Source organism: Vigna radiata, chromosome 7, assembly GCF_000741045.1.
Source record: "Vigna radiata var. radiata cultivar VC1973A chromosome 7, Vradiata_ver6, whole genome shotgun sequence".
Lineage (NCBI taxonomy): Eukaryota > Viridiplantae > Streptophyta > Magnoliopsida > Fabales > Fabaceae > Vigna > Vigna radiata.
Genome location: NC_028357.1, coordinates 5,549,092 through 5,571,442, shown reverse-complemented (window position 1 = coordinate 5,571,442; position 22,351 = coordinate 5,549,092). Strand labels below are relative to the sequence as shown.

The 22,351-nt window shown below is 32.0% G+C and overlaps 2 protein-coding genes across 2 annotated transcripts; both read right to left on the bottom strand.

Annotated features, from left to right (window-relative positions):
* Window positions 1–586: 586 nt before the first annotated feature.
* LOC106766922 (probable carboxylesterase 12) lies at window positions 587–1,842 on the bottom strand. Its single transcript, XM_014651712.2, has one exon. It carries the CDS (start codon window positions 1,734–1,736, stop codon window positions 789–791), a length of 948 nt encoding a protein of 315 aa, XP_014507198.1. The 5' UTR covers window positions 1,737–1,842; the 3' UTR covers window positions 587–788.
* Window positions 1,843–18,832: 16,990 nt separating this feature from the next.
* On the bottom strand, window positions 18,833–20,003 carry LOC106765981 (probable carboxylesterase 7). Its single transcript, XM_014650742.2, has one exon. It carries the CDS (start codon window positions 19,784–19,786, stop codon window positions 18,833–18,835), a length of 954 nt encoding a protein of 317 aa, XP_014506228.1. The 5' UTR covers window positions 19,787–20,003.
* Window positions 20,004–22,351: the final 2,348 nt, after the last annotated feature.

The window sequence follows — 22,351 nt, the reverse complement described above, 5'->3', positions numbered from 1 at the left end:
ATTAATAGTTCTATTTAAAAACTATTTGCATAATTATGTTTAATAATACTAAGTTTTCAGTCATCAAGAATAATTTATATCATCAATAATTGAATTAATAAGTTGTTTTCAAATAAAATGATAATGAAGATTTTATATATGGATTAAATATATTTTTGTTCCTTAATTTTAAGTGAAAATTGATAATAATCCATCTTTAAAATTTTGGTATAATTTAGTCTTTCAACTTTAGAAATATATGGATTTAGTCCTTTTAACTATTGTTAGATTTATTTGAGGTTTCAAAGATGTTTTATATAACAATTATGTTGTTTACACGGTTGACACATTTATGCTACATTTATGCTTCAATATTAAATGAAAAATATGTTCGAAACATATGATAAACTTAATAAAATATTATTAAAAGAACTAAAACAACATAATTTTAAATATGAAAAATTAAATTGGTTCAAAATTTAAAAAATGACCAATTTTAATTTTTACTTAAATGAATGGAGTTAAAACATATATAACTATTTATTAATAAATTATAAATGAAAAAAAATTACAAAATAAGAATAGGAGCAAGAAATGTAGGCATCTATTAGTTTATTTGGTATATAAGTAACCAGATTTAAGATTCATTTATTAAATATTTTTTATATAAGTAGGGGAAGAGTTTTTAATTAAGCATCTAAAATGATGAAGAATACGAAATCCATGACATAAAACAAAACGGAAAAGTGAGAAATTCTTAACTGCGAGTAAAGCAAGGATGCCTGCAAATTCAGAACTGCAAACCTCAATTAACTGTTGTTGATGAAGGAAGCAATTCGTTCGAGCAAGGAAACAGCGCTGTGAGAATCTGGATCGAACAAATGAAAGACGTGACCTTCTCCTTTTGCCTCCATCACCTCAGCAACACCTTGCCACTCACTATTCTCCAGCAACTCCTTGTAATACCAACCCCTATCCTTCAGCAAATCGTTCTCAGCAACACAGATCAGCACTCTTTTCGAGGCCAGCTTCCCCAGATTCGGATCCTTAGCCGGGTTCAACAACGGGTCGTCGGATCCTGTCGAGGCAGGGCAACTGAAACTCCACAAATTATCCACCATGGGAACTTGGTCGAGCTTTTGGACCTCAGAACCGATTCGCTCCACGCCCCAAAAGTAAGGATGAACCAGCACAATCCCTTGGAGGTTGATACCCGGAAGGCCGTGGATTCCGACCCGTAGAGCCATGTGGTGTGCGATGTTTGCTCCCGCACTGTCCCCAGCGAAGAACACATTCCCAAAATCAGCGTGGCGATTGAGGCACTCCACAGGGCCGTTTCCGTTAAAATGGGAGGCCACCCATTGGAGCGAAGACCAGGAATCTTGGTGAGCGATGGGAACGGGATGTTCAGGGGCTCTTCTGTAGTGAACGGACACGGCAACGATGTGGGCCTTGGAAACAAGTGAGTTGAGGAATTTATGGTAAGGAGGAGAGTACGGTGTTTCTATGCAGAACCCCCCACCGTGGAAGTAGACCAGGAGGGGGAGCTTTTGGCTTTGATCGCTTAGTTTGGGAGTGAAGATCCTGGCCGATACGTCGTCGTCTTTTGAGATTACGAAGTCATTGGATAGGACATTTGTTGCGGAATCGACGCCCGCAGGAACGACCTCGCAGCCGGAAATTCTCTCGGCGCGACCGTCTTTATAGATTTTTAGAAAGGGTGTTAAATCGAGGGCTACTTCGGTGCTGGAATCCATGGCAGAAAGAAGGCGATACTGAAGAAACTGAGTTTGGCTGGAGAAGAAGGGTAGGTATAATATACAGTGGATTGAACATATGAGGACTGAATAGTCTTAACTCATTCACTCCCTCAACTAATCTTTATAGATCAACCAAGTACAAATAATCAAGATAATGACATTTTTTTGACAATTGTCTTATTATGATTGGTTTAAAATTATTTTATAATAAATAATAATAATCACAAATATCATTATAGACTAATCACATAATGACACGTAGATGATATTTAAATATTGTAAGAAAAATATTGTTTAAGTATCATTATCCTATAATTAATGTATAAGTCAATTAAATTATCAATTAACTAATCAATTGTTAATTAAGGTCTTTTAATAATTTATAATTAATAATATATTATAATTTCCTATTCCATAACGATAAATCTATTAATCATTTATTGTAGGGTTAAATATGTTTTTAGTCCCTATATTTTGGAACGATTTTGGTTTTAGTCTCTCTTTCAAACTAAAGTACAATTTAGTCGTCCCTATATTTTGGAGCGATTTTGGTTTTAGTCTCTCTTTCAAACTAAAGTACAATTTAGTCGTCGTGTAACTTTAGAAAACTCTGGTTTTAGTCCTTTTACTAAGGTATAATTTAGTCTTACAACTTTAGAAAACTCTGATTTTATTCCTTTTTACCAGATTTGTTTAACTTTATTTGATGTTTCAAACGCGTTTCTCAGTTAACATTGAAGCAAAAATATATCAAACATTGTAAACAATCCAAATGCTATAATGAAACGTGCTTGAAACAACAAATAATGTTAAAAAAATTGATAAAAATGACTAAAACCATAATTTTATAAAGTTGAAGGACTAAATTGTACCTTAGATTGAAAGAGGGATTAAAACCAAAATTATCCCAAATCATAGGGACTAAAAACATATTTAACCCTTTATTTTATTCCGTCTTTAATTTATTTATTGAAAGTTTAAAAATCTATAAATACTTGATAATATTATAATTTTATTTATGAAAATGTATACCCTGAGAAATTGTATTGGTAGAAACATTTGACACTAGTGAGGTTATGACAAGCTTTAAACTTATACATTTCTATAGAGACTAATATTTTATATAATGTCTTTATTGGTTAACAGGTGTTTAATTAGTTATAAGGAATATTATTTACTTTATATACGACGATGAAGTTTCCTAATGAGGACAAAGTTATCTATGATAATAATTGAATTGTGTATCAAATTTAAAAAAAATTCAAAATCCTGTTTGATGATATCCAGGAAGATATATGTTTTTAAAATGAAGACGATTTGTCCAAAATTTCTATAAAAACTAGTTTTTAAAAGAAAGGATATACGTCAAATATATTAAGAAAGATATACGTCAAATATATTTACATTAATTAGTCTATAGATTATGATTATTTCTTGACCAACTAATTATTTTTCATCCATATATAACATAATATTATTTGAAACTTAGTCACTTTTAATTAGATAATTCATGTATTTTTTAACACTCAATTACTTTTGACTAACAACTCAGAATATTATTTAGATACAATCAATCACTCTTGAATGAGACTTAAGTATTTTTTTTTTTAACAAATATTCTTAGCTAAAATGTTTGAACAAATAAATATGATATAGAGGATCACATAGTTCAGTAGACAACATTAATGTCTTTCGACGAATATAAAACCTATATATTTTTCTAGTTTGTTAATGAATACAAATAATGTTCTTTTAAGCTTAGGATATAAGAAGCTTTAAGTGAGAATATTGATAAAATTTTGACAACTTAATCAATTTCTTGTTTTCCTTTCATTGGAGATGACTCCTTATTATATAAAGTTGAGAAAAGAGTAATTCCAAATCTTTTTCTACTTATTAAGAAGCTTCAACCCAGGTTTTCACCTTTTAAGAATTTTAAATTGGATTCTTTAATGCTTATTTGGAATACAATCAAATTATCAAGTACACTTTCTCCTTCGAATAAGGATAAAACTACCTTTTATGTCTAAGGATCTAGTTTTTTTTTGTGACCAATGCATGTTCTTTGGACTAAAAAACGAAAGAGCAACATACAATAAATTCATAGACAAAGTGTTTAAAGATCACATTAGGAGCATTAGGAAAGTGTGTGCAAATGACATGATCGTTATATCAAATAGGGTCAAAGTCCATCCTAATTATCACCTTGAAAAGGTTTTTTAAGTTAGGCAACACAATATGCACTTCAACTTAGAAATATGTGTCTTTATCGACATAACCCTACAAGAAGAAAAGTGAGAATTTGTGGAGCACAATGGAAAAATGAGAGAAATGGAAACGTGCTTGGAAGGTGGCTAGAGGAGGATCCTTGGGATTCCATAGCCTTGACTTTCGAAGAGAAATTGATTTTGGGTTTCAGAAATTCAATTCTTATTAATCTAAAAAATAAACATACAATGGTGGAACTGGGTATTTATAGTAACTCATGCTTCATGCAAGCTAAAATACTATACAATGAACACAAAGAAATACAATTAGAGGACACTAGAGAAGGCTTGTCAGGTAGTATTCCATCACTATATTACATTTTTGGTTTAGTGTAATATATCTCCTTGTAGTGTAGGACTGTGTATATAATTTGCTATTATATCTTATATTTGGATAATTGTAATAGCGGTTCATATGTTTTCCTTGAGTTAACTTTTTTGTATTATTAAAATCAATAGAGTAAAAAGCCTGATTACCAACGGAATATTACCGACAGCCTTGAATCCGCCGATAAAGATTGATTATCGGTAATATGTTGGTGACAACTTACCGACGAATGTTGGTCGTCGGTAATGTACACAATGCTTTATGTTTGAAATTTGGGGCATTCGTTCCTAATTTCCTTATTTCGTTTTGAGAAGTTCCCTCCCTCCATTCAATTTCATAAGGTGTCCTCTCCTAAACTCGGTTTGAAGAGCGACCATGTAGTAGTTGTAGTTGGTTCGTTGACGGCGGTTCTTTGAAAGAAGTGGGTGTTGGATGGTTTAGGGGTTTTGTGGCTAGGGTTCGTGATTCCATTATGGTTGTTGAGTTAGTGGTGGTTCATGGATGTTGACATGAGGAGGGCGTTGCGGTGATGTGGGGTTAACTACTCGTTAAGGGTTGTCATTGTCAAGGGTGTTATTGAGGTGGAGGTAAGTTTATCAATATGCTTTATGCTACATGTTCATTGAGTAATTGGTACCTCAGAGTGTGCTTCCATATTAATTTCCTTTGGGTCATGTGCTTGTGTGAGAGAGTGGTCACACCTCATACACTTTAACCTTGTCTCCACTTGTTATCTATTTTTATATACCTTTTCTTGCCTTTAAATTCAAAATGAATGGATGCTTTAGTTTAAAAATTAATGGACTACACTAGCTTTGATGTTACACGAAATTTCTAATTGTGTTATTCTTGACTGAGCCATGCTTGTCGGTGTATATGGTTATAACACCATTCCACTGTTTGTAAGCTTCTTTTAATTGAGTCAATTATGCTAGTTATAGATTTTAAATGTTGAACTATGATGATTTCTAATAAAATAGTTTACGTTAGTATTTGCTGAAGAGCTTTCAGTGTAATAATTATGCATATGCAACTGTTGTTTATTACCTTTTGAACCGAACTGATGCATAAGTTGTTCAATTATTTATTCATTTATTAATTTTGAACCCATCTTGCTATGTCCATAACGTACTTGGTAAATATGATGAACTTAAAATATGATTTGTAGCCTTGTCATGTTGTGAGCCCACTTTTACTATTTTTTGTGCATATGTAGGTTGTGTAGATAGGGTCCCATAAAATTTTAGTGCTAGAGAAATTTGTTATCAAACTTGAGTCCACCAAGCATTACTCTGCTATCCACCAAGTATTCCTCTACTATTTTCCAAGCATTCCTCAATTTTGTACCAACTAAAGTATGTTCAAAATGTTCTAGTGTTTGTTATTATCTTCTGAATTCTAGATTGTTGTTGTATGTATTATATATCCCATGCTATTATTTATCAAGTGTGACTTAATGATCATAAAAATTGTAGAGTATTATGTATCCCTAACTTTTAATCACTTTCCTCTTATTAAAACGTTGTGTTTTTTATTAAATTAAAGTTTTTTAAAACTGTAAATAAAAAATATCCACTCAGGCCTCCAAAGTCTACCACGTCAATAAAATTTGTACGTCGTTCATCCCAATTAACGGCGAGATCCAAATTGATTCAATGTTTTGTAATAAAGAACTTAATTGAATACATTCAAAATACGAAAATCTATTTGAGACAATTATGCACAAATAAAAATGTCTGAAACGATAAAACCTAAAATTTTTATAAAACATTCAATCTAAGCTAATTGCAATAATTTGATACATTAATTCTTTCATCCTCGAAAAAACTTAAATAAAATAATTACTCTAATTTCAAAGAATAAAAACTTATGAACTTATCCATTAAAAGGTTCAAATATTACTTAATTAGTTGTCAGTTAAACTCCTTTTATTCACGATTTCATAAGATTATAACAAATTTATTAATTTTTTATTTTATTTTATTATAAATACATGACAATACCACGAAAAACATTCACTCATTATTCAATATCCTAATACACTTTTTATTCACTTTGAACACAAAAATCTCACCTAGATACTTCTAAATTTAGAAAGATTCAGTTAAATATCTCAAACACATTCTTTTTCTCACCTAGATAAACATCTTCTATAAAAGAAAAACTCCATAAGTAAACACTTATACTTTTTACACCCATTATAGTATAATAGAAGTAACTTTATTTTAATAATATAATAATGATTATTAATAATTTAACTTAAAAGTAATAAATATATAATAAAAATATTAACATAATTAATTATTTGGGTCTTAACATTTTAATAACTATTTTTAACAATTTTGACAATAGAACACGTGTCATCATTTTATAGTCTGTTTGAATTATATTTGAAAAAATATTTGAAACGGACCAATCACAAATTATCACGTATGCATTATCAAAAAATTATCAAAAAAGAGTTATTAAAATAACTTTTTCCTAATTATTTATGGATAATAATATTTAGACAATATTTCAACATCATTTACATGTCATTCTGTGATTAGTGTAAATTTACTCCACAATTAATAATAATAATTATAAACACTATCATAAATCAATCATAGAATAACACATAGATAATATTCAAATATTAATAAAAAAAATATTGTTTAAATATCATTATACATTATTTATCGTGGTAGGAAAGATATCAAACATCAACTTTAAGTTGTTATAACCCACCAACTTCATCCTATATTTTTCTCTACACGTGCTGTGGACGAAAACAACGGTGGGTTTGGACCAGAAAAGATATGGACTCATGCGGAAACAAGTTCACATAGACCCCACTCACCATATTCAAACATTTATTTTTTTAATTAAAAAAGTCTTGATTGATAAATATGAATTTTTTTATTTTTTAAATTACAATTGACGATAAATACAACTTTTGTTTTTTATTTGTTATATTGATATTTTAAGATAAAGAAGACTTTTACTTTTCTTTTTAAATTTATTAATATATAAAACAGAACCATCTAAATATCCCTTTGTCAGAGGACGACCTAAAATTGACGACAAATAAGTAGCTCATAACACTTTCTTCAATGATACGTAACAAGAATGACAACAATAATAAATAAATTTTAGATCACACTGATTTGAAAAATTAAAGAAAACTTAGACGAGAAGTTTAAGAGTCAATGATTTTGCTGCGTTATTTTCAATGTTGAAAAATCAAACAAAGAAATTTTGAATGTTTTAAAAAGGAATATTAATGTTTTAGAAATAATTATAATATTTTAATAATTTATTTTAACAATTTTTTACACTAAAATATGTATCATTATTTTATTAATTTGTTTAAATTTATATTTAAAAAAATATTAAATAAAAATCAATCACAAATTATTACATAGACGTTGTAAAAAAATTATAAAATAAAATTGTTAAAAAGGACGAGTTTCTTGTTAAGAGTGAAACTTTGAATTTCTAACACGGTATTGAAAAGGACGAAAATACGGGTGTCCCACGTTTTTCTCTCAGCTCTTGTCGATGTGTATGAAATCGTATCATTAATTATTTATTTATTTTTTACCTTATCCCATTATTAATAAAGGTTTTGTTGGGAGAAGCATGGAAACACAGTTAAGAATGAATTAACTAAATAATCAAAAGTATATATTATATGAACGCAAATATTTTCTTCTTAAAATGCGAAACTCGTTATCCTTAAAAACATAATCAAAAGAAGTATTTAGTTATTATAATTTTTAATAAATAATTTTTTCTTTGTATACAATATTAATGATAATAATTTAAATATAATATTCAAATTATAATATAATTAAAAAATCAAATAATATTTATTTTACTTTTTCTCTATCTTTTATTTTTATTTTTTTAATTTAAACAATCTTTCGTTTCTTTTCATTTTTATTTTTCAACTTTCAAAATAATATCTTTAATTAACAAGTAAGCAAATAGTTTTATTCTGTGTATTTAGATCCTCCGCAACATCTATTTTGCTAAGTCTTTTTATACTATTTAAAAGAAAAATTGTTAAGGATAAAAATTATTATTTAACGTAAATTTAATAGTGATTAGTAATGTTTGTTGACAAAAATATTTTTATGCGTTAGATAATAATCCATTTTTTTATATTAAGGTACTAAATTGGAAAAAAAATATTTATATTTATTATACTATTTCTAAAGCTTTGTATAATTTATTTTGTATATTATAATTAATATTATTTTAATTTTTTATTAATAAAATATTTTAGTTGATGGTGTATATAATATTAGTGTAACACCGACTACACTACTAACTACTAATTTAAAATAGGTTAAAACCCTCATTTGGTCCTCATCTTTGTATGGCAATCTCAATTTGGTCATCATATTTTTTTTGTCTCAATTTGGTCCTATAATTTGTAAAAATGAGGCAATCAAGCCCTCACTGTTAACTAATGAGTAACGCTGTCTGTTACCGATGATGTGTCGCATAGATTATATGCTTATGTATACATATTATATTACGTGGAATTTTTTATTTAAATAAAAAGTGTTTGAGATGGCACTGTAATTATTTCATCCCTTCTTCTTCTCTTCTTCATGTGTGAGAGAGAAGCTCTCTCCTTCCTCCGTCAACCATAACTCCATCAACAAAACTCATTACAGTAAATCCCTAATACGGGGAAGCACCTTTCTTTTATGGATACCTACAAAACCTCCCATTACCCATCAAAATCAAATCCTCGCTAGCCTCTCTCATCGTTGCGGACATCATTTAACCCAAAAACCATCAAGGTCATCGTGAAAGCGGAGCTGCCATTTCCGACAGTGAAAGCGGCATTGTAGTGACCATGGAAGAGGGGATCGTCGTCGCCGCCGCTTTTACAAGCCAAGATTGTCCTCTACCACAACTTTTCGTCCGGCAAGAGCGGTCAGTCGTTTCGCTGCTGACGATGAAGACCGGCTTCACCGAGGAAGGTGGTGGAAGCACTGTTACGACCCCATGGAGGAGAAAGGGTACCTCTGCTGCAGTTGCCATTTGGGAAGAAAGGCACTTGCTCCCTTTGTTTCTCTCAGGAAGAAACCCTGAAAATGAGATTTTTCTTTGGCCATTCATGTTCCAAGTGGCTATGCAGATACACAGAGATCAAAAGCAGTGGAAAAGTTACAAACTTTCTCAATACCCATAGTTCTAATTCCTGTGTGAGAGGGTGAAGCTTGGTTTTGGATGAAACTCATTTGCCCTCTCTTGGTTCTTGATTTTTTTCTGCAAATTGTGCACAAAAAAGCAACAAAATTGGTGAGAATTGAACAAAGAAAGTGAAATTACTGAGAGGATAGTTGGGAAATTACAGAGAGGATTGAGATTCTACAGGTGTTACCATCGATCATGGAGGCAAATCTGCAGCTGTTGGGGACGCACGAGGAGACTATTTGGGGATTTTTGAGATTCTTCAAAACTTAATAATAAATTAAATAATAAATTCCACGTTATAAAACCATATTCCACGTCATAAGCTTTTTTTTACATTAAAATACACATATTTAAATCATTTACAAGTCAGTCAATTCTCTGTCTACCACGTCATCAGTAACAAACGGTGTTACTCATTAGTTAACGGTGAGGGCTTAATTGTCTCATTTTTACAAATTATAGGACCAAATTGAGACAAAAAAAAATATGATGACCAAATTGAGACAAAAAAAAATATGATGACCAAATTGAGATTGTCATACAAATATGAGGGCCAAACGAAGGTTTTAACCTTTAAAATATTACACATTAGATATTAAGTATAAACAATAACATAATATATATTTAATATTTACAATCTTAATTATATGTAAATTAAAGAAAATTTTGTGAAAATTAAAATTTATTCGAGTATGGAAAGAAATACAACAATAGAAATGTACATATAAAATTATTATGCTACTACATCTTACAAATTTTCTAAAGAGTCTTATATTGTTCATCTCTTCCACTTATATGATCATCAAGTCACTTATAACATAAGATCATAACATGTGGGCAATCACAATAAACAAATATAAGGATAAGCTTATTCTTTTCATAAAATTTTATCATTCATTTCATCTCATACATTTCATCTTTTAATAAGATATTCATGATTCAGTTTATTATTCAATAAATCAACTACCTAATATACAACAAAATATCATCAAATACCAAACAATCAATCATTAGTACATTAATACAAATAAAACTAGACTCAATTATGGAATATATGTATTGAGCCAAATATGTGTGAAGTCCTTCACTTGTCATGAAATCTCAGTATAGTGAATTCAAGAAAAATAATTGTTATGGCTCGACTTGATACACATTTAGTGGATTTGACAAAAAGTATTTGTTATGGCTCCACTTGGCACACATATACCATGAAAGGGTTAATTTACTATAACATCACCAAAATGATTCTCTCTAACAAATCTTATAGAAACCTCCTTCAACTCTTATAGCCTAAACTTTGTTTTCTATATGAGTCTATGAATTTAGTAGAGTTAAGATGACATCACAATCAAGACTTTCACTCAATACATGCCCTAACATTAGACAATATGGAAATTCTTCTAAGAGTTAACCACATCCATATAATAAATAAATTAACCATACTTTCTAATCACAATTTCAAACTGAAATTTGGAAATCATCACCATCAATACTAGAAACTCCTTCCTTTTTCATTCACATAATTCACATAATAACATCATTGGGTCACATTTCCAAAAAAAAACATTTTGCACTCAGACCTAAGCTCTATTCAACATAATATACACCATGAAATCACAAGTAAACTCTAGAAAATGGGGGGGGGGGGGGGGGGGTTGAATGGAGTTTAAAACTTTTGCAATCAAGTGCTAGATGTTGTTTGCAGGGGTTAAATGATGTGCACATGGTGTTGAACACTTAAAAGTTTTTATAAAGCATTCAGAAAAATTGTAAAACAAATAACAAGGAAGAAGACTTGTTTTTATACTAGTTCAGTGGATGTAAGTTATACCCAATTCTTAAACGACGATATTAAGGTACGTGGAACAACTTCCTGGATTTGAATGCCAAACCAATCCCACACACATTTTCAGACTAAACAAAGCTTTATATGGATTAAAACAAGCCCCCACAGCTTGGTATGAAAGGTTAAGTCTCTTCCTTATAGAAAATGGTTTCAAGAGAGGTCAAGTAGACACCACGCTCTAATGTCAAGTCCACTTCATTGTCATTCAAATATATGTTCATGACATTATCTTTGGTGCTACTAATAAAAAAATTGTGTTAAGACTTCTCAATCATGATGCAAGAAGAATTTGAGATGAGTATGATGAACAAGCTAAAATTATTTCTTGGACTACAAACCAAGCAAAAAGATGACGCTATATACATACATCAAACCAAGTATATCAAGGAGCTGCTAAAAAAGTTTGAAATAGATGACATCAAGGAGATGAAAACTCCAATGCATCCAACAACCAGCTTAGGGCTAGATGAAAGTTCAACAAAAGTGGACAACACTCTTTATCATCAAATGATAGATTCACTTTTGTATTTCATCGCGTCTAGACCTGACATTATGTTAAGTATTTGTCTTTGTGCGAGATTTTAGTCAGATCCTAGAGAAACCTATCTTAGTGTTGTTAAACACATATTTCGATATCTAAAAGGAACAACATTTCTTGGTTTGTGCTACAAAAGAAGTGAGAGTTTTAATCTTGAAGGATACTATGATGCCGATTTTGCTAGTGATAAGGTCGAATAGAAAATTACAAGTGGATATTACCACTTCCTTGGAAGAAACCTAGTACCATGGTTGAGTAAGAAGCACAACACAATTGCGTTGTCAACGGCTGAAGTTAAGTATATATATGTTGCACACTACTGCTCTCAACTTTTGTTGATCAAAAATCAACTAGAAGAGTACAATCATGTTCAAGGTACAATTCCTATCTATAGTGATAATAATGTTGTAATTAGTTTATCTAAATTTCCTACATTGGATTAACGCGTTAAGCATATTGAAGTCAAGCATCACTTCATATGTGATCATGTTAGCAAAGGTACCATTGACTTACAATATGTAAACATATAAGATCAACTTGCTGACATCTTCACTAAGCCATTAGTTGAAGATAGACTTAACCATCTAATAACCTTTATTGGTATGAGAAGCATTGAATGAATTTTTGATTCAACATGTTCAGTGTGTTCATATAGTGTTGATATAGCATAGAGTCAATCTTCTAGGACACATAGTCCACAAGACGTCAAATGTTAAGCTAAGAATGATTATATCATTTAAATGTGTATTTGTTAAACATAAAAAAGTGGGAGATTGTTAAGACAAAATCGTCCATGCGCATAAATGATCTCATGTTTTGAAGTTTAATCAAATAACATTAAAACGAGATAATAATCCAAAAATGACTTAGGAAGAAAACACAAGACTTAGAGCCTGAATCCCAATCACACAAAACCTAAAAGCAGAATTCCTAACATAAAAACTTAGATAGACACTTAGGTTCTCGGGAAATAGAAAAGCATCTAGGTCAAAATACCCATACACACGACTAAACGATGTTATGCCTAAAGTGTCTAAGAGAGTTGAAACTAAATGCTTGATGCTTATCATACCTGAAAAAGGTATTCAGTAAAGCTCTCGAAAACAGAACAGGTCGAGAAATTGTCTCTGACAAAACCTTTTTAAATACAAAAAAATAAGATACAAAAGAAAGCTTAAACAAGCTAAACACTATCCGTCTAGAAAGAGACAAAAATAGAAGAATTGTTTACTTGACTAAACGATACCATGAGCTTAATCAATACCTCGTCTAACGACAAAGTATTTATCCACGATTGGTATCCTTAGAGAAAAGAGCTTAATTGGAAAATGTTACCTAACAGTAGAAAATAAAAAAGCACTTTATTATTCTGAGTAAGTATTAAATGACATTAAATGCTTAATGTTCAAAAACAACAAAAAAGTTTTAATAAAGGATTTTCCTAATGATAGAAATCAAGAAACACTTTAATTTTTTTCGTGGAATAAAACATGATCAGGTGAACAAAAGGTTGAAGGATAAGAAATCCACAAAATGGAAAAAAAATGGGCAAAAAAAAAAAAGAGCTACTAAAATCTAGTCATTATATGAGAGTTATCTAGTTCCTCCACATATCTGAAAATTAGCTTGAAAAGACCATGAATTAAGCACCATAGAAATATGTTTAAAGTGAACGGTACCTATCAAGCTTAACATCCTAGACCATAAATTTCAAGCCACAAGGTAAAGAAAAGACTAGTAGATACAACTCACAGAACAAAATCTTTAAAGCATAAATTTATACCATTATTTGCATTTTAATGAGACAATCTTTTCTTGAAAGGAAAATTCACTTCTTTTCAAAATATGCATTGTTCAATGTAAAGTAAACATCTTTGCCTTTTTAAATGGGACAAGGGGAAGTTGAGCAAAAGTTGGATAACAATAAGGATTGACAACTAGACGTGCATTCTTTATTTTCTCCCTTAAAACCTCTGTCAATCCATATACAACTTCTTTCTAGATAGAAATAACTAGATTAATTCATGCATTAAAACCAAATTACAAAACGAGAAAGAGGTTTTAACTTGAGACTCAATCTTCTCATATATTATATACATGAACACTTGAAAAGATATAAATGTTGACATGTCAAATTCATAAACAGTGAAGGCATCCACATCATAAAAGTCTCTGCATCCTTTACTACAATCAAATCTGGCAAGTCTTGTAAAGATGGGTTAAGTTCAAATAATTTAATTTACATGACAATACATCAACATCCATATTTCAAATGACGCCTAGAGGATTGTTCAAGAAAATGATGATTATGAATAACAACAACCTCCATGATCCTCATAAAAAAGGTATGTTAATCTTACTTAGAAGAAGAAAAACAGATAGCTCACGACAACCTCAATAAAAAATAACAAAAAATTAACAAAAATATCTCTATACATATTATCATTCTTGAAACCAACCATATCGGAGTGCTCAGATGTGGGAATATAGAAGAGATTGGTTGCCCTGCTTTCCTATCAGGAGTCATCAATGCAATCCCAAATTATGGATGATTTGCCAAGAGTCACAAAACCTAAAGAAAAAGTCTTCACAATCTCACAAAAAGAATAACACCAGATCATTAAAAAATCTCACAATCTCGAACTCGACATTGTCGGCTAAAGGGTTGTCGATGATAAGGATGTCACTAATGCCTTGTTCACTTGAATGGATTTAGGAAAGTGATTGAATGGATTTGAGAGGATTTAAAGGTAAATTTTTTTGTTGTTTATTTGAGTGAATTTAGAGGTAAGAATGGATTTGGAAGTAAATTTTTTTTAATCTGTCACATCAATCAAATCCTACACTAATTCTCACAAACTTTACTTCCAAATCCACTCTCATTTACCTCCAAATCCACTTTCATTTACCTCCTAATCCACTCAAATGAACAACAAACAAATTTATCTTTAAGCCTCTGTTCGCATGAACGGAATTTGCTGTTCACGAGAATTGTCGAAGATGGATTTAGGATATTTTCGTGTTCGTTTGAGCTGATTTGTAAGGATGGAAAAGCGAAGATTTGTGAGATTTCACTGTTCAGAGCATCTCGCCAATTCGAAACGATTTGCGCTGATTTAGGTGGAAAAGACTTACATGTCCCTGTACCATTATTAAAATTTCTATCACATTATTCAGCCATGAACGAGTAAATATAAAAAAGCATCTACTGTTTCACGAGGCACCTCTGTGTTGTATCTAGTTCTGCGAATGCCACCTCTGTGTTGTATCCAGTTGCAGTCACCGGTTGCAGTGCTCCTGATCCTCCTATGCTTCCGCCGGAGCTCGAAGAAGCGAAAAATGCGAGTGAAGCACAACTCTGATGCGATCTAGCTGGTATCGAAGGAGATCCTGAAGGTGAATACTCTGGAGCTGAAGACAAAGAGAGTGGTTAATGGATGAGGAAGAACGCGGTTGGTGATGAGATGCAACTGCATGGAGATGAGGAAAGTTTGAAGCAGCGGTTGAAGAAGAGATCTTCATGGGCATGTATTCGGTTCCACAGAATACCATATCCGGTTCCAGTATTTAGAAGAAGTTGCAAAGGAGACGTATTCGGTTACGAACTTGGGGTATCCGGTTCCAGGCAATGTTTATTCAATTATGTGCCGCTGTCAATGTGCATGGGCTGATGCGGTTAACATGTTCTTGGCCTTCCATGGAAGCAATGGTGGCTTTGGGGTTGAGGAGAAGGTCGCAGAGGATGAAGGTGTGTTCACAACAAAATATTAACATTGAAATCATCATGACTCTAACATCTTCACTTTTTCAGAAGCTCATGAAGATGTCTTACCATTTGTAAATTGATACTCGAGAGAGGATGTTTCAGCTTCCCAAGCATTCTATTTCTTCATCTGTAGAGCAACGCCATTTTCGTTATTCCTTTTTTATGGAAACAAATTAGGTAGAATAATGGCTTCACTCATGGCTTTCTTATGTCGTTTTCTAAACCACTGAGAGTGAGAATTAACGAATAACTTGGCCATGATCCAATCCAATTTCGCATAGCAGTTTATAGTTTATAACAAGTTAAAAAAACCAGAACAAAAATAACCTTTTCAAATAAATGGATTTCTTGTTCAATTAACAGAGAGAATGACGAAGACTGCGCAAATTGCAGCCACTACCCATGTGGGTGTTTCCTCCAACGTAAGATGCAGAGGTCATTGATGGTGTGCACTGCCGTGATGATAGGAGAAGAAGAAATGGGTTTCATTTTAATATTAATGATAATAATTAATAATAGTAATAATAATAATAATAATAATAATAATAATAATAATAATTAATAATATTAATGATAATAATTAATAATAATAATAATAATAACTAATAATAATAATAATTAATAATAATATTAATGATAATAATTAATAATAATGATAATAATTAATAATAGTAATAATAATAATTAATAATAATCATAATAATGATTTTTTTCTCTTTATAATAATAATATTAATAATATTAATAATAATACTTATTACTATTATTATTTTAATTTACTAAATTGCCATTTTTTTTTATATTTTAAAAATTAATTTTTATTTTTTTCTCTTTATAAACATTTTTACAATTAAATATAACATTAATAATTATCATTTTATATTATTTTAATACTTAGGGGCATTTTGGTAATCTTTAATTTCTATCAATTAAACCATTTTTTTAAAACTGTCACATCAATCAATTTCTACACTAATTCTCACAAACTTCACTTTCAAATTCACTCTCAATTACCCACAAATCTACTCAAAAAAACAACAAAAAAATTACTCTCAAATCCACTCAAATCCATTCAAATCATCACCTCCAAATCATCTCCTTCAAATCCATCCAAAAGAACACCCCCTAAATCCTCTCGAATTCATCAAATCACTTTCCTCCAAATTCATTCAATCACTCTCCTCCAAATCCATTCAAGTAAATAAAGGCTAAATTAGGGATGACAACAGGTCGGATCGGGCATGATAGTGCCTACCCGCAACCCGACCAGATAAAAAAAATCCACCCACTACCCTCACGGATACCTACTTAAAAAATATCCGCGGATACCCGCAAATATTTAAAAAAATATATTTTTATAAATTATTAAAATAAAATTTAAATAGAATTACAAAAAATATATAAAATATAATATAAATTAAATTAAATATAAATTAAAATTTATTTTTGTTTCGGTTGAATTGGTCTGAGGGTCAGTCGTCTTTCTTTGCTTTGTTCTCTTTTGATCTTGAATCTTTCCTGAGAATGCCATCTACTCCGATGGGTTGTTGACGTGTAGAAGACACCCCGACGCTCAAGATATAATAAGGTCTAAATTTTATTAGAATTGAAGAGGAAGATTGTACCTACTATATAGCCTTTGGCAGACAAGTCCATTAATTAACCATTAGTGCAGTAGATTTTTAGGCAATCAAACCTAATAATCAATAATTAATACTGTATATTTTGTAAAGAGTAAGACAATCTGACCTTTTAATTAATTAATGCAATATATATTTAGGCAATCAAACTCAATCATCAATAATCAATATCGTATCTTTAGTAAAGAGTAAGGCAATTTGACCTATTAATACCGGTTAATTGTCCATAAATGATAATTAATTCCGATTGATATACTTCTTATAGTACAATTTTAATTAAATTTAACTTTCTAAAATATAAATTAATGTTAATTTTAATTAAATTAAATTTAATAAAATAAAAATTAAATTTTTCTTTTTAGTTTTTGCGGATAGCGGATATCCGCGGATACGGATAGTATAATATCCGCACCCGACCGTTTATAAGCGGTATTAAAATACCCGCTATCCGCGGGTTTCGGGTAATAAATATTCGCAGGTATCAATTATCCGTCACGGATTTTATTTGCAGATATTCGCAAGTGCGGATTTTTTTGCCATAGACTAAATGAAGCAAGAAAAAAAAAATGGAGCATAAAAACATTGCTACCTAGGGTTTCAGTTCAATGGCCAGAACAAAATAAATTTAAAAACACAAAATAGACACTTGAGAATTCCGCCAGTTTCGCCGAAAGGAAGACAAATAGAGTCATGATCAAAAACGAAGAAATTGACGCCGAGACACAGTGTCGTGTCTTCGATCTCCTTCATTACCACGTATGTCATGATTGTAGCAACAATGATCTCAGTGTTACAGAGGCAAAGTATGAAGAGCAGAAAGTTGGGTTTCTAGCATTAGATTCTTAGGTCTTACACCAAATTATAGTTGGTAACCCTTAACCCTAAGAGGCATACGTCCATCGTGAGACAACACTTGATCTTTGGCAGGGAGTACACATCATTCAACGTTCGACATGTAACATGCATTGTATTTATTCTTTAGTAAATAAATGTTGACTTTTGGCGAGCAGTTGTCAGTGTTTAGTAGGCAGTTGCTCAGCCTTTGACAAACCGCTATTAACCTTCACTAGATATAACATGTGTTATGTAACCGATAGTCCTAAGAAGACATCATTGTTGGCAAAGCCAAAGGATATTCACCTACATATACAATACACTTTTGAACCCTGTAACACTTGGGTTCAATTTTCAGTTATAAAAACATATTTAATAAATATTGCATTTGCAACATGTCCATATAAGTGACGAGAATATCATGTGTTTCCAACCTCGCACTGTAATGTTTAAAGTAGTAAAAACTATAAATAGTTAAATTAAAAGATCCGAATAACAAATAATTCAAAATTAAGAATCTAATGATTAACAACACAATAGCTGACTGGTATAAATTTCTTTTCAAACCGTCAATTTTTATTTTTATTTTTTGTTTTCTAATTTTCTACAATATTATTGCAAGTAAGCATGAAAAATTGTCTGCTAATTAATTCCTAAGTTTTGCAGGCAAAGTTAACTATTAACTACTATGGTTGATAAAAGAAACAAATCGACTGAGCAGGGAGACAGCGTTGTCAGAATGTGGATTGAACAAGTGAAACACGTGGTTTTCTCCTTTCGCCTCCATAACCTCTGCAACACCCTGCCACCCACACTTCTCTACCAACTCCTTGTAATACCAACCCCGATCCTTCATCAAATCATTCTCAGCAACAAAGATCATCACTCTCCTGCAAGCTAGCTTTGCCAGATTCGGATCCGTAGCCGGGTTGATCAACGGGTCGTCGGATCCTGTCGAGGTGGGACAAACAAAACGCCACAAATTATCCACCGCTGCAAGATGTTCAGGCTTTTGGCTCTCACTTCCAATTCGCTCCACGCCCCAAAAGTAGGGATGCACCAAAACAATTCCCTCAACGTTAAGACCCGGAAGCCCGTGGATCCCCGCCCGAACACACATGTTATGTGCAATGTTTGCTCCCGCACTGTCCCCACCGTAGAAAACCTTCCCGAAATCAACGTGACGATTGAGGCACTCCTCGGGGCCGTTTCCGTCGAAATGGGACGCCACCCACTTGAGGGAGGTCCATGAATCTTCATAGGCAATGGGAAGGGGGTGCTCTGGGGCTCTTCTGTAATGAACAGATACAGCAAAAATGTGGGCCTTGGAAACAAGCGAGTTGAGGAATCTATGGTAAGGAGGAGAGTATGGTGTTTCTATGCAGAAGCCCCCACCATGGAAGTAGACTAGGAGAGGAAGCTTTTGGGTTTGATCAGTGACTTTGGGAATAAATATCCTGGCTGATACGTCGTCGTCTTTCGAGATTACGATGTCTTTGGATTCCACGTTTGTTTCGGTATCGAAACACGGCGGGGCGACGTCGCAGCCGGCAAGTCTCTGGACGCTACCGTCTTTTTTTATTATGAGAAAGGGTGAGAAATCAAAGGCTACTTCGGTAGAACCGGAATCCATGGCGGAAGGCAATGGAGAAGAAAGTTGTTAGTTTGTGTGATTGTTATAATGTGCATGCAGAATATATGGGAAGCATTGGTTGGCGTGGAGATGGTCAACTTAATATATGGCAAGCATTGTCCCATAAAAAAGTTACATGATATTACTTAATCACCCATCTATTAGTAATTGAAGTTTTACTATGAGATGCGAAGATATTAAAAAGTAGAATTTGAGGAACGAGAATGACTTTTAACCTTACCTTACCAACATAATAGCCCTAGAAAGTTGACCATCTCCACCCCCGACCAATGTTTGTCATAATGATATTTTAACAACTTTTTGATAAATTTTATTGGTATGTTTGAATTTATTTTGAAAAAATATTTGACACGAACGAATTATAAATTGTCACGTATGTGTTGTCAAAAAAAGTTGTTGAAGAGACTTTTTCCTTTTTTATGAAGAACCAGAACCACTAAATTATTTATATTTATTTTTCTTTTTTATTTATAACTTTCAGTTGTATTGTATTAATGTGAATAATATGTAAATTGGAATTTGAATAAAATTGAGCATTTCATGGTCAAGAGCTTAAACTTGATTTTCTTAAAAAGGAAAAATAATTGATTCAAAGTTTACTACTTATTAATTTACAAAATGTAATTAGTATATTTTGACAAAAAGAGTTTATTATATATTTTTATGATCGTTACTAAATATATTTTTTTTTTCTTTTCTTTATATTTATTTTGTATTTTTTTTTTCTTTACATTTATTCTTTTGGTACTGGACAATTATTCAATATCTATTATTGGTATAATGTTTTATAAATTAACATATGGTCAGTTAAAATTATTTTATTTAAGTGTTTTACATTTCTTCAAGTCATCAGAAGACTGGGAGATTGGTGTACTGTACATAATCTATGTTACTCAACCACAAATTAATTTGTCTGTACTCAGCTAAAAGTCGGTCTGTTCGTACTCGACCACAAGCCGACCTCTTCTTAACCAACTATAAGTTGGCCTCTCCCTACTCGGCTACAAGTCGACCTCTTCCTACCCAGTTAGAAGCCAACTTCTTCCTATCCAATCATAAGCCGACCTCTTCCTACCCAAACACAAGCCAGAATTTTCCTACCTAGCGATAAACCAGCCTCTTTGTACCTGGGCACAAATCGACCTCTTCCTACCCTACCACAAGCCAGCCTATTACTACTCAGAATTAAACTTGTCTGTTATACTCTGCATCAAAGGTAAATGGGCCACTACGCTCACCCTAGCCTATAAGGTGAGGATCCACAAACTTCATATTTCAAATGACGCAAAACAATGTTAGTAGAAGAAAAAAACAAATGACTCAAAACAAAAACTAATAAAAATAATAAAAATAAGGGTAGGTAAATAAAAATAAAAATAAAAAAATAAAAAATAAAGTCAAAGTTAGTGCAGGATTCTAAAAGCAGCTTGATGATGAAACTTAGTTGGGGAAGCAAGGTGTTGGCTTAAACGGTGGATCGCATAGGCAATATCAGGATGAGTATTGGTGAGGTAGATAAGCCTCCCGATTAATCTTTTGAAGGCAACAAGATCTTCAACAGAATCACCTTGGGAGGATACTTTGGTAGAGAAATTCAATTGTGTGCTGATAGGAGCAGCATCAAGCATCCCTGTTTCATTGAGAAGATCCAAAGCATACTTGCGCTGGAAAGATTGATACCTTTGCTGCTTCGTGCCACCTCGAAACCTAAAAAGTAAGACAAGTTACCAAGATTTTTAATTTTAAAGCGATCATTAAGCATGTTGGTAATGTGATTAATGTCATCGATGTCATTTCCTGTCAATATTATATCATCAACGTAGGCAAGCATGATAGTAATGTTATCACCATTGTGTTTGGTAAAGAGAGTATGATCACCTGATGTTTGTGTAAAGTCTTGAGAGAAGAGAATAGAGGATAATTTATCATACCATTGACGACTAGCTTGTTTCAAACCGTAGAGGGATTTGTGGAGGAGGCAAGCTTGGTTAGTACCTATTGTAGTAACTCATAGTGGTAATTGCATGTAGACTTCTTCATGCAAGTCACCATGTAAGAAGGCATTATTAACATCTAATCCATAGATGTCAGTTTTGTGCAGAGGCAAGGGATATGATAAGGCGCACGCTAGTGAGTTTCACCACAGGGGGGAAAGTGTCAAAGTAGTCAATGTTGTCCATTTGAGTGTACCCTTTTGCTACGAGGCGAACCTTGAATCTATCTATTGTGCCATCAGTTTTGCGTTTGTTCTTGTAAACCCATTTGCATCCTATAGCTTTTTTATTTGGGGGAAGAGTAGTGATGGTCCACGTATGATTTTGCTCTAATGCAGTAATTTCTTCTTGCATGGCAGATGCCAATGTTGATATTGTATGGCTTGTTTGTCGTCTTGTGCATTTGCAATACTCTCTAGGGGAGAAATAAAAGTTCTATATGCAGTACATATTCTATCAAATGTTAGAACATGATCAATAGGGTATTTAGTGTTAGTGTTGCTATAGGAAGATATTTGAAAGTCTTTTAAATATGTAGGGGGTTTTCTTA